Source organism: Haplochromis burtoni, unplaced genomic scaffold, assembly GCF_018398535.1.
Source record: "Haplochromis burtoni strain Fernald_Lab_line unplaced genomic scaffold, NCSU_Asbu1 Contig_312, whole genome shotgun sequence".
Taxonomy (NCBI): Eukaryota; Metazoa; Chordata; class Actinopteri; order Cichliformes; family Cichlidae; genus Haplochromis; species Haplochromis burtoni.
Window position 1 is genome coordinate 177,768 of NW_024582673.1, and position 13,019 is coordinate 190,786.

General features: G+C 42.7%; 1 protein-coding gene across 1 annotated transcript in view; it reads left to right on the top strand.

The window, feature by feature from the left end:
- Positions 1–13,019, top strand: part of caskin1 (CASK interacting protein 1) — a 118,002-nt gene that overhangs the window by 57,318 nt on the left and 47,665 nt on the right. Inside the window, exon 2 of the mRNA XM_042228226.1 lies at positions 384–435. Coding sequence (XP_042084160.1) covers positions 384–435 — 52 coding nt within the window. The remainder of the gene's footprint in view (positions 1–383; positions 436–13,019) is intronic.

A 13,019-nucleotide genomic window follows, 5' to 3' on the forward strand; every position in this document is an offset into this window, starting at 1 on the left:
TTGTCACATTACCTAAATTCACACACATGAGCGAGCATGCTCTGAATGGTGTAAATATTTAGAATGACAGACACGTAGGGTGCTGTCACCATGGGGGGCTGGACTCGAAGTAATGGCACTCTTTCATGCAAACAGCAGGTGAGGAAATGTGATGGCAGTTTGCCTCATAATGAGATCTTTGCTTCCGTTTGGTGGAAATGAGTGAGGGGAAAAGTGGAAAATGCTGTTTCTGGCTTCAGGAATGAATGAACCGTTCCTCTAGAGCACGATATTGTTGCAATCATAAATGTTAAATATTGCTCATAACAAGGTCCTGATGGGCTTTTGCTATCATATTTGAGGGCTGCAAAAATCCACTCATGCTCCCTCTTTTTGTCTTTCAGAGCTCCTCGGGTCTGCAAAGAAAGTGAATGTCAACTTCCAGGATACAGATGGGTGAGTTACCCTCCTTTTCTTCTTCCATATATCATGTCTCCATCCCATCTGTACCCATCCCAGGCCAGCTTCCCCCCTCCTTTCTCCTGCTTAACAGCATCCCCAAGCAGCATTATCATAGTGCTTTTACTTCTCTCTTTACAGTATTAAAAGCTGGGGGATTAGCCCATATACCACTCAGCTCAGAATGTCGTGTTTATTTATGCGTGTGAGAGTATTAAAGGCATGATATTAGGTATTACATCTAAGCACTTTCACCTCTTTGCTCCCATTTTGTCATTGAAAGCATCGCGTGCGCCCAGTACGCGGCTACGGGCCCGTCGGCTCTCATTGGGGAGCCGCCACTTGAAATCCACCAGACGATGGTAAAACAAAACTGCAAACAGAACTGTGGCCCACTTCCATGCAATCTGGTGTGTTATGTAACGGAACAATTTGGAGAGACAGACTTTTGTTTCTTTGACAAAAGGCTGGGGAAACATAAAAAGGGATTCTCAATGTGAAAAATCAGGTGATTTGTTGTCTGCAGGCTACAACTGGCGAGAAATCAAAGTGAGTGGCAGCTCACACAGACAGGTGGAGGAAAGGAGGGCCAAAAAAAAAGTCAGGGGTTGATATGGCCGTCATTAAACAGGCTGTGGAGACGACTTGCATCACTTTAACGCAATGTAGTGGAAATGCAGTGCAATGATGTTGTTGTTTTTCCCCGTGTTTCACATATGGATCATATTGCAGTCTGAAGGTTAACGCTAAACTCATCGTGCAGTTTATTTTCAGTCGTCCTTGGTTGGTTTGTGGCTGTTTCTCCTGCGAGTATTTCAAAGAGAAATGAAGCCGTGGCTGATCTGGGATTCTGGCTCAGCATAATGTGACAGAAGTGAAGTCTGTTTCAAAAATGCTTCTCATCGTTTTCATAAACTTAATGGTATTTCTTTCATTTGATTTTATAGACCTGATATTACATGTTTGATCTTTAAGTATGTTTTAGCGTCAGTGTGTAAAAGGTGCTTTACAGTAATGACAACTTAATGTGTTAAAAATTAAAAGTTAAATAGATAAAACTGATAAAATTTCACTTCAATCAAAAGTCAGGGTTCTCCTGGGAACACATAAAACTTTAAAAGTGATTTTATGCTCTATGTCTCACCACAGTTTAATACCAGAGGTCTACAGAGAGGTCTGGTACCTGTTTGCATCCTGATATGATTTGTAAAACTCTACAAACATGGTTTTAGTTTGTCATTATGGGTTATTGTTCTGAAGTTGAAGGGAAAAGAATCCAGAATTGCTACATTTTAACCTCCAGCTCCATACATCTTCATCTTTGTCTGTAATAGAGTAGCTTTGCATGATTAGTTGTCCGAAATAATCCCCTTGTATCTTGCAATAGGTCTTGGTGTCCCTCAGAGACCATGCAGTTTTAGTTCCATTCCCTTTAAGCTATCTCTCTTCTGATTGGCTGTCCCTTGCAACCAAAACATTTATTTTAATTTGAATAGTGGGTGGAGCTTCTGTGCTCGCAGCCAGAGTTGTATGCCTGAGGTGACCGTATTGGGGATGTGGGCTGAGCTTTTGGCTCATTTGTACCTGCAATGATCCCTTGATTTAATGGTCATGTTTAATATGAAATCCACCACGGTTTATATACCTTGATGTCATATACAGCAGCGGTTCCCAGGCCCCGGACTGGTACCGGGCCGTGAATCATTTGGTCCCGGGCCGCAAGAGTTGAGGCTCGGGTGTGAAATTTATGGTTTTCAGGGTTTTCATCCCGTGTTGTAGTTGTGTGTCTTATTTTGAAATAAATATTTACGTGTTACCATAGCGACCAGAGAGCATTAAGGGGCAGAGAGGAGGACGTTACTCTCAATGTTGTTGGCGCATTTCAGGAGGACGCTGCTAATAAAGTTACACAATTACACCATGGATTCGTGTTTATTATTACATGTACAATATACCACAGTTTTTGTCTTGGTCGTATCTTTTTTTTTGTGTTTTATTTATCTGCGACATCTTAAAGGCCGGTCCGTGAAATATTGTCTGACATTAAACCGGTCTGTGGCACAAAAAAGGTTGGGGACCGCTGATATACGGGATCACATTTATGGTGCAGTAGCCTGTAAACAGCAGAGGGCTTAGATTCTGCATCAAATGCTACCAATTTCAGGGCTCTTGCAGGCTTCTTAAACCCTTCAGCAGACTGTTTCAGACTGTTCTCGCTTCATCCGGTTGTTCAGTGATGACGCGACGAATCCTACTTCCGGGCCTAAAGTAGTCTGCGTTTAATATGGCTTTTGTGTTGTTAACATGTTTAATGTTTTGTATTTTCTTCTATTTGATCTCAAAAAGCTCCTAAAACAGTCAGTGATCACTGTTGACCTCCCTCGGCTTTTATTACCGCTAATCATTTATTTAAGCTCAGTTTTTAAAACCTTAGGATGTACTACAGCCCAGCCCATGCAGCAGTATATGAATGACTAACCTCGTATTGTGGATGGATTATCTCAGTTGTTCTCCTGGCTGAAGTTTGGTCCTTTTACAGCATCCTGCCATGCGATTACATTTGTTCCTGACCACCGAGAACACTCACGTTAACTTTTATCGAGTGGAAAAAAGTTAGCTTGTTTATATTATGCTAACATAGCTGTGTCGCTAGCGGTCACGTAGCACATCATTATATACCAGCTAGCCCAACTTCAGTAACCCTACAAACGTCACTGCTGTTTAGTTTTCTGTCTTCATTTATGTTGGAAGTGATAACAGAGCTGTACGTTTTAATTTGTTTCCAAAACCCCGCAGTCAGGACATGCTATATTGTATTTAGATAGAAGCTAGCGAGCTAACTCCCTGCTAACTTCTAACTCCGTTAAATGTCATAAATTCCGTTTTCATGGATGCCTGGATGTTAAACTCAATTGTTACACCTGGTAGAGCAGAACGCTGATCATTTTATTAAAGATGAAAGACTTTAGACAGTTTTTCAACTCTCAGTAATGCCATAGTGATCGTTTGATATATGGACCTGCAGCGGAGTTTAGGCCCAGACACGGCTAGTGACGTCAGACTTAACGACCGCATAGTGTCAAGAATGCTATGGAGCAAGACAAACTGCATTTAGGCACTCATCTAGAAGAAATTCTCCAGACCTTCCTAGGCAGAACAGATTATGAGAGAACTATTTTTCTTCATCCGGATCAGTCATAGGACAGAGGGTGTTTCGTACTGTTCAGGCTGTGCAGCCTCTTGAGGCAAGCCTGTGATCTGACATATTGAGCTATACAAATAAAGCTGACTTGACCCGTCACCCTTTATAAACATGCCAAAGGACCTATCCAACAATGACATGTACATTGCAGTGAAATAACTAAAACCATGCAAAAATAAAAAGGAAACAACATTTTTATCAGATATATCTGTGCAGTTGTCTTATAAAAATCACTTATACTCAAGTTTTCCATTCAAGCCTGGTTATGTGAAACAAAATACTGACTTTAACTAGTTTGATTACAATAAATTTTCTCCTGTACGTTTGTTACATGAGTACAATGTGAAATGCTGAATTTAATGGAATATGGTTAAATGAAAATTACTTGATTAATATACATTCAGTTTATAACAAGCACATTTTCCTTAAAGATTAGCTGCATGAATAAATAAACCATTGCTTTAAGGCAGACATTCGTCAAACGAGTGTCCCAGACGGCATACTGTAAATCCCCTGCTAGCACCTTTTTGCACTTCACAACAATCAATGATGGTTAAAAAAAAACACAGCGTCATCTGAAACACACTTCCAAGAAAACAACAAAGGAGAGACGTTATGATATTCTTTCTATGTCTTCTCTTTGTTGTGTTACAGTTATGTTTGAGTTGGGTTTAATGAGGGTTGTAAAGGATTGTGCGGAGGTGGAAATGGAGGCTGCGAGTGCTTGTTATTGGGCCGTCAGAATGCGACGGCCATGAAACGATCAGTAAATCAACTTTAAATTCTCCCGGTGACTCACTTCACCCTCATTCACATGCTAGCTCTCTATTCCTCCTTTCTAATATGCACCCTCGCCTATGAATCATATCCAACAATTCTTGTGTTACTAACAGAACCACAAAAAAACGTAGCCGACCCCTGATGGGAATCAAGAAATTGATAGAAAATTAGCCAAACGAGCGAGGCTGCTGCAGGAGTGTCTTCGATGTGCATTCTTTCAGATGCATGAACTGCTAACTAAAGTTAGGTTATATCTCTCAGTGCATCCCAACATGTGTTACTCTTGGTGGAAATGACAGTAGGTGGAACACTTGCATGGATCTAGATAATTCTGGGCTGTATTTGAGAGCCACTTAGTCATTTTTAAATAAAACAATAGGGAGGGGCTGGCCTCTCCCTTAGAGATAGGGTGAGAAGTTCGGCCATCCGGGAGGGGCTCAGAGTAGAGCAGCTGCTGCTCCACATCGAAAGGAGCCAGCTGAGGTGGTTCGGGCATCTGGCAAGGATGCCCCCTGGGCGCCTCCTGGGCGAGGTGTTCCAGGCATGTCCCACCGGGAGGAGGCCCCGGGGCAGACCCAGGACACGCTGGAGAGATTATATCTCTCGGCTGGCCTGGGAACGCCTTGGTATTCCCCCGGACAAGCTGGAGGAGGTGGCTGGGGAGAGGGAGGTCTGGACCTCTTTGCTTAGGCTGCTGCCCCCGCGACCCGACCTCGGATAAGCGGATGAAGATGGATGGATGGATGGACAATACTTTCTAAACCAAAACAGGAAACTACATTTTTACATTGAGCCCTACTCCCTGTGATTAACACTCTTCTCATAGAGCTGAGAGGATTGTACTACCAGAAAGCAACATTGCAGAGATTGAGGATAGCTAAGTATCCTGGAATCCCACAGGCAAATGGTAATCAGGAAGAGGCCGCTGGGAAAGCTGCAACCACCAAATGCCGACAGGGTGTAAGGGAATGCCTGAAGAGTCTGTTGAATGGGAAGAACAAGATCAGGACAATTAGCACCTATGCCCTGCTGGTGGTTAGATACCCGCTGGGATGAAAGGGTGGCCAAAGGAGGAGATGGACCAATGACATCAAGACAAGGAAGCACCTGACCATGCATGGAGGGTTTTATTCCAAGTCCAGCATCCTGAGACTGTAGCGGAAGGAAGGAGGCCAAAGACTGGTGAGTGTCACAACCACTATCCAACATAAAACAATAAAGGTCCATGTGTACATCAGGAAGATGGCCATAAGTGATTGTGTGCTTCGTGAATACTTCAGGCAGCAGAAACCAGAGGAAAGAGAGGAGTAAGAAGGGGAGCCATCATGGAAGAAATGCATGGAATAGCAGCTGATATCGATAAATAATATCAGCGGCTGGACTGAAAGACAGCACAGAAGCACTAATCACAGCAGCACAGGAACAAGCTCCTAGCACAAGATCCATAGAGGCTGGGTTCTGTCTGTGCAAGCGCAGGCTGTGTAAAGATGCCCCTGAGACAACCCAGCACATAACAGCAGGGTGCAGGATGCCAGCAGGCAGGGCATACATGGAACGCCATAACCAAGTGGCCGGCATAGTGTACAGGAACATCTGTGCCGAGTAAGGCCTGGAAGTCCCGAGGTCAAACTGGGAGACGCCCCCAGGGTGGTCAAGAATGACTGATCTAAGATCCTGTGAAATTTCCAGATATATATGGACAAACTAGTGATTGCTAACTAGCTAGAGAACATCTGAGCACTCAGGGCAGTGACCCCCAACCTTGGCAAGTGGCTCCAGCAGATTCCAGGAGCGACATCTGAGATCTCTGTCCAGAAGATTGCTGTCCTTGGAAGGGTGCAGGACCCTCTTGCTCCCAGCCCTTTGGTCGACGACCTGAGCTCGAACGATAAAGACTGGTCCGCATGGTGAGTGGGGAATTAACCTTCATGTATCCAGAGTACGTGGACCAATCTACCTTCTTATTTAAGTGATCTCTTGGGTATTTGTATTCTTGTACCATTTCCACCATGCCCTAACCTTGTGGAAAGAGGAGCAGTAGGAGTCCTGAATCTCTGGAGTTCAACAGCAACCTAATTTTGCTTGTGGTTACATTTTTCCCCAAATGGCTCCAACGCCTGACCAGCCAGTAAGTAAGACCACCCACAAGAGAGGCAGGGACTAACTTCTGAATACCAAAACTATGCGGTTTAAACAGTGGATCTCCAAGCATTTGTTCCTTTGTGTGCCACTCCTCTAGATTAGTTCTGGGCTGGAATCGTTTGCACATTGCAACTATAACCCAGCTCATTTTTGACTGATGCTGTAACAGAATCGCTTTGACTTCGCTGTACTTGTTTTAATTGATGTACACGACACGCTGCTCTGAAAACTGGTACTTAGTGAAATTAAATTCATCAGCATGTACTACTGTAAAAGAAAAAGAAATTAAACAATTTAGCTCAAAAGACAAAGTGGACAAAAATGTAAATGCATGAGTGAACTTTAATTAAGTTAGAATGCAAGTATAAATATCAGCATTTGTACCAGGAGTTCCCACGAATCCTGAGCGCGCTTGTTTTTTGCTTCTCCTTCCACGGTGGTCCGTCTTTTTTCCGTCAGTCTGGCTCACTCACTGTCACTTCATCCATGATTGTCTACTTAATGCAGCAGGAAACAAGAGAAGATAGAAATTCCTTGGAGCTCGACTCATGCCAGCTTCAGCTGGTGAGGATGATTTAAACTGAGCTAAAAAAGACTGCGAAGCGTGCGAAACACAGTGGCCTCTGCAAAGATAAAGATGAAGAGTAATCCTTGCAGAGCAGCGTTCCCACTCTGAGTGAAACTAAACAGTTTAATCTAATTAGTGTGTTTACTGTTATTGCCTGTTTGCCCCCTAATTCCTCTCACAGTAATGAGTACGGGTGATGCTAACACGGCTGGTATGAGGCACAAATAACTCATGAATATTGTTTCTGAGAGAAATGTATGGGTCAGGATAAATATTGCACGTAATGAGTCTGCATAAACTGATTCACTTTAGATTCATTTGCTCCTCTTGGCAGCGGCTCGAAGACTCCTAATGAACTGCAAAAGAAGAAAGAAGAAGCTCGTGTCATAGCTGGCAACTTTCATCGTCAGTGCATGTGCACAAAACAACGTTTCCAGAGTGAAAATGGAGGCTGGTGTTGCACTGTGATTACAAACAGCAGGAATCTATAAAAAAAATGCTCGCTTGGTTATATTTAGATATTTTGAAAACAGAGGAAATGAGAAATTAGAGCAAAGGCTTTTCACATGTGTACGATTGACACAAGCGACCTGACAACAACAAACCACTTACCGAGGATGAAGATTCCTCTTTATAAAGCCTGACAAGGAGATGTCCACTGAGACATGAGAGGACATTACAGAAGAGCTGCCATTATGTATTCACTGTAGTGGGTGTGTTTGTGCACGCGTAGAGGTTTGCTGTTGGAAAGTATCACAGAGGACGGAGGCTTTTCTGGAAATAAACACACTGAACATGCTACTTAAAGATATAAGGCCTAAAAACGCTACGATGAATTGGCTTTTTGAATTGGCTGGAACTAGAACAAGTCAAATCAATACAAATGATTTAACCAAAAAGAGGTTAAATAATTTTATATGGAAGGACGAGCGCAGTATGCACCACCGGCAGGCAGAGGTGGCACCTTTGGTGCAAAAATACTATTTTATACTTGTCAAACTGCTATCTTTGGCATATTTAAAGCTTCATACAACGCGGTTAACAAATGACAACGTTTCACAGGTTAGAATTAAACGTCAATCATATTGATTTAACTTGTGTAATACTCTTGATATTTATAACTGAGTGATCTGTATATATTAGTGCTGTTTCTTAAATTTGTAAACTGGTATATATGTATTATTTAATTAGTTTAATCTGTTACTGTTGCTGTCTTGGAGCAACTGTAACCCACATGTTAGGCAAGCTCCTCCTTTATTTCATTTTCACCTTTGTTGTCAAAGTCAGGTTAAACATCTGGTTAACAGGTAATCACATGCAGGGGGTGGTTTCACTGATAAAAGAGGAGAATTGGGTTGGGTGGGTTTGCAGGATATCTAGAGCGAGCGGCCAGGTGAGTGTCCGGTGGAGAAGCTGGGCCGTGGATCACAGACGACACAGGTAGACGGTCAGGTGAAGACCAGCTCGAGCTGGTCCTTAAATACTGGCTCCGATGGTGATGATGATGATGATGATGATGACCTGCAGGTAAGATGAGCAAGAGCAGGAAATGGGAACTCCGCCTAAGGAGGGAAACACCTGGATTTAGAGGCAGGAATGGAAAAACATTCCCCACGAAGTAGCAGCCAGCCTGGACCATGACCAACAAGAGCTAATAATTTCTCCGTACATAAAAAGCTAGGCTCGAAGGCAATTAAATGAATAGACTGTGTGTGTGTGTTTAAGGAGGTAACCTACAGTGAGAGTTAGTAAAACTAAAGGTTTAACATGTCGAGCTTGTTTGGACATGTACACATAAACTAAGCACACGAGCAAACAGAGTTTATTTGTACAGGACGGGTTATTTAGAGAATAGCAGCTCTTTTCAGGTCAGGTCCATGGTGAACTGTACCACATTGGGAAGCAGCCACACGTTTTTCTCCCCTACTTTTAACTGGGTTGTGACCTAACCAGTGTGTGCGTGTGACTGTCATCTGTCAGCTAAGCCTGCTGCAATATTAATAGCCCACAGTGGGCCCACAACAGCACAGGTCCACTGGAAATTCTTCTCAGTCCTTGTAATTATGACAACGACAACTATTTCATTGCCCACAGCAGGCAGAGGAGCTGTTATAGAAGCAGCTCGTTGCCCAGTGGCTCGTTATTGTAGCTGCTGGTGGTTTTAGATTATTTGTGAATCTTCAGGAGCTGAAAATGAAGTAATCAGAGTATTAAAACAGCACATTCTTCTATTGAGAGGGATCACTATCTGTGTATATGCTGAGCAATGACATTCTTACTTTGAGGACAACACACAAACAATAAATGCAATAAATCACTAAACTAAAAGAATAAAAAGCATAAATAAACAAAGCCGGTATTATGTGCAGAAGGGTGTGCGTGGTGCGTTTAATGGCCTGAAAAAAGTAGGAGAAACTAAAGGACCCACACTTTCTGTACAGGCAACGTGACAGACATTGATTAGCAGACAACAGAGACACAGGACGGCGTGATATGCGAGCCAGGAGCTGGCAACAACACACGCACACACATTAACAGGTTTACATGCGGTTTGTCATAGACGCAGCTCGTCTGAACTGCGCGCCAGCAGACGGGAGAGACGAGTGACGAGACAGACTGGCGTCCTTCCTTTCTTCTCTCTCCTCAGTCCAGTGTGTGATTGTTGGAGCGGCGTGCTTCTCGGGAAAGCTTGACAGGCATAAGAAATGTCTCATTACTGAAAATGGGTCAAGCCATGTGGCTTTACAGTGTGTGTGTGTGTGTGTGTGTGTGTGTGTGTGTGGGTGCGACAGGTGAAAAGGGCCGGTACAAGGCTCGCAGCAAAACTGCATGAACAGACTGTGTGCTTACAGGGCAGAGGAGTTATAAAGCTGATTTGGAGTAAAGGCATAAAAATGAAGAGAAGGAGGGAAAGAGACGCGTTCGTGAGGCTCATAGGAGAAAAATAAATAAACAGGCAGCAGGTGAAAACCCGAGATATTAAAGCAGCCTCCCTGGTGTCTGACATGGATGTAGGATATGGATTCAAGAACAGCGTGCAGTGTTGTCTTTGAGAGCGGGTTGTGGCTTGTGTTGTATTTGTCTTTAGCTGCTAGTGTTTTAAAGGGGCACTCCAGCAGGATTTAGCCGTGTGGTAAATACAGAGCTGCAAACACATTACAAAATGTCAGTGTTGTATTTGGAAAGCATGTTTGGAGCCAGACCACACACAGAACTTTATTCAGCGTTGCAGTGACGTTACATCGATTTTTTGGACAACCTTTGTCTTTACACATTTACAGATGGAGCATCAGGATCTCAAAACCGCAAAAACCTTTCAAAAGAGAGAGAAGTACGACTTTGTGCTAATCTAAGATAACATATCAGAGAATGCAGAATACATTGAAATGTTTGGAAAGTGTTTGGTATTTCCAAATATCTCCCTTTGTTTTCATGTCTATAAGCACACCATCACTACTCAAAGACAGACAGGTGCCTCCATAGTATGAAGAGTGTAGCATAACTGGCTGCACAGTCGTTGCTGGAGGACTTTGGGGCTCAGGAACTGCAAGCAAAAGATGGAAACAGTGGAGAAAAAGAGTTCAAAGAGATGAGGCAGCGAGGAACACCCTGGAGAGGAAGGATGAGGCTGCAGAGAGACGTCGTATCAGCTGCTGAGAGTGAGACAGACGAGGGTTTGGTTTAAATGAGGAAGAATAACAGGAGAAGCGTATGAATATTTCATGGAAGGTTTTACTAGAGTACTTGCCAAAACCAAGGGCTTCCCTCCCCCTAAACATACACCCCACTGACACAGTCTTGAGACCCACACACACACAGACACACACATTTCTTTCCGGCTCAGCCTATTGCAGCATTATGTAAGACTATCCTTTTTTAACCCTGCAGTTAAACACGAATGGAAGAAGACGAGTCGCTGCGGAGATGCAGAGGATTATGACACAGCTCGTTGTCGATGCACACGCCTCACACGGCCACATCCAGAAAGCTTGTCTGTAAAAAGATGTGAATTTCCAGTTTTGTTTCCTGTCTCCTGTCCTTTGTTCTGTCTACAGACGACTGTCGTCGCTTTGGTTTTTGTGTTATTTCAGTGGTGCTGCTTTCCTTTAGTCCCCAGCTTCAACCTCATAATTTGCATTTACATTTATGATTTCTTTCTGCGACATCATTAAATGCGATACACCCACAAACAAATCTCCAACTACGAGACGAGTTCTTGTGGAGGAAGATGTAAGAGTGACAGACGTGTGCACAAACCTGTAGACTAGAGATGGCACGATACCACTTTTTTATGTCCGATACCGATATCATAAATTTGGATATCTGCCGATACCGATATGAATCCGATATAGTGTTTTTTAATCAACAAAACTGTTTTTTTAATATCTTGCTGCATTTTGTATAAGTTCATACTCAAGTTTAAAACAACAACTACACTAAAGCTATTCTGTTATACCTGTATGCAAAAAAAAAAATTTCATAGTTCAGCAATACTGATCAATCTAATAAACTTAAACCTACACCATCCTCCCTATTCTGGTATTTTAAAGAGTACTTAGCGTAAATATTAAGCAACCTAACTAATAGGGTTCCAACTCCCAGCAACAACAAAAATAAATAAATAAAAAATAGGGAACCACCCCTCACGCTCCACCTCATGATGCTTAATCGACGTAATCAACCTTAATTTGATGCAGTGTGAAAAAAAAATGCACAGAAATCAATTATTTTTCAAGAAATATTAAATAGATTCAACATCTTTCTTCAACAAAATTGCAGACTGCACAGATGGTACCTTCCCAAAGGAAAAAGTACTATAGCTTACTAGGGTATATATATTAGACTTAATAGTTACTATATACAGTAATTGACTTCTATTCATTTTACATCAAATTAAAACTTTGGGTGTCAGATAATTATTTATTAAAAGCTCGACATTTTAAATGAGAATAAGAAAGAAAAGTATGTCTTTGTGCCCCCTTTTCCCTGGTCATGCCCTATCGGCCCCCCTGGCTAAACTTTGCTAGATCCGCCCCTGCACAGTTACGTCAGCTACGTAGAAAAAGATCCTGGTGTAGAAAGTAATATTAAATACATTCTAACAACAGCTGATCAAGCTTAAACGTGCTGCTGTTGTTCAGCCGCTGGTTTCCTCTTTCTGGTGCAAAGTGGGCCAAAAGCAAACAAGAGACGGACTCGCGACAGAAAAGCCGATCAGCTGATCATTAAGCAGTTTCATGATTGAAGTAGCAGCAAGAAGAGGCAGTCGCTTGTTAAGCTTAACGCAGGAATGCTTTACAAACATTCAGAGATGGACTTACACACTTGCTTTACTTCTCTCGGGGATAACTTTGTCGGAGATGAAATGCCGGGTTGCTAGCGAAGCTCCACATGCTATCCAGACCACCGACAGGTCCCGCATGCCACAGCCGCTCTATCACGTGATGCATACTGCTCCGACGTGCTAACGTTCTGAGGCGAGTTACGGCGTGTTGCAAGTTTTGTGAGGTGCTTTCGTGATATTTAATGGATCGGATTACATTTTTTATTTTTCTCCGATATCCGATCCAGTAATTTAGGTCAGTATCGGACCGATACCGATACTTAATATCGGATCGGTCCATCTCTACTGTAGACAGAAAATGTTCCTTTGTTTTCTTTTTGTTTTGTTAATGATTTCACAGGTGCACCTTGTGTGTATTATTATTTGGCCTTTTTAATGGTGATATATTGCATCATTTATCCAGACTGAGGTCAAGGACACCCCATAGAGCCGGGAGAGCTGAAAACATGAGGACCCATTGATTTGTGTTATCAGGCAGAGAATGCTGCTTTTACTTTGCTCCTGAACTGAAAAAAACAGACACGTTTTAAAAGAAAAAGAGCATC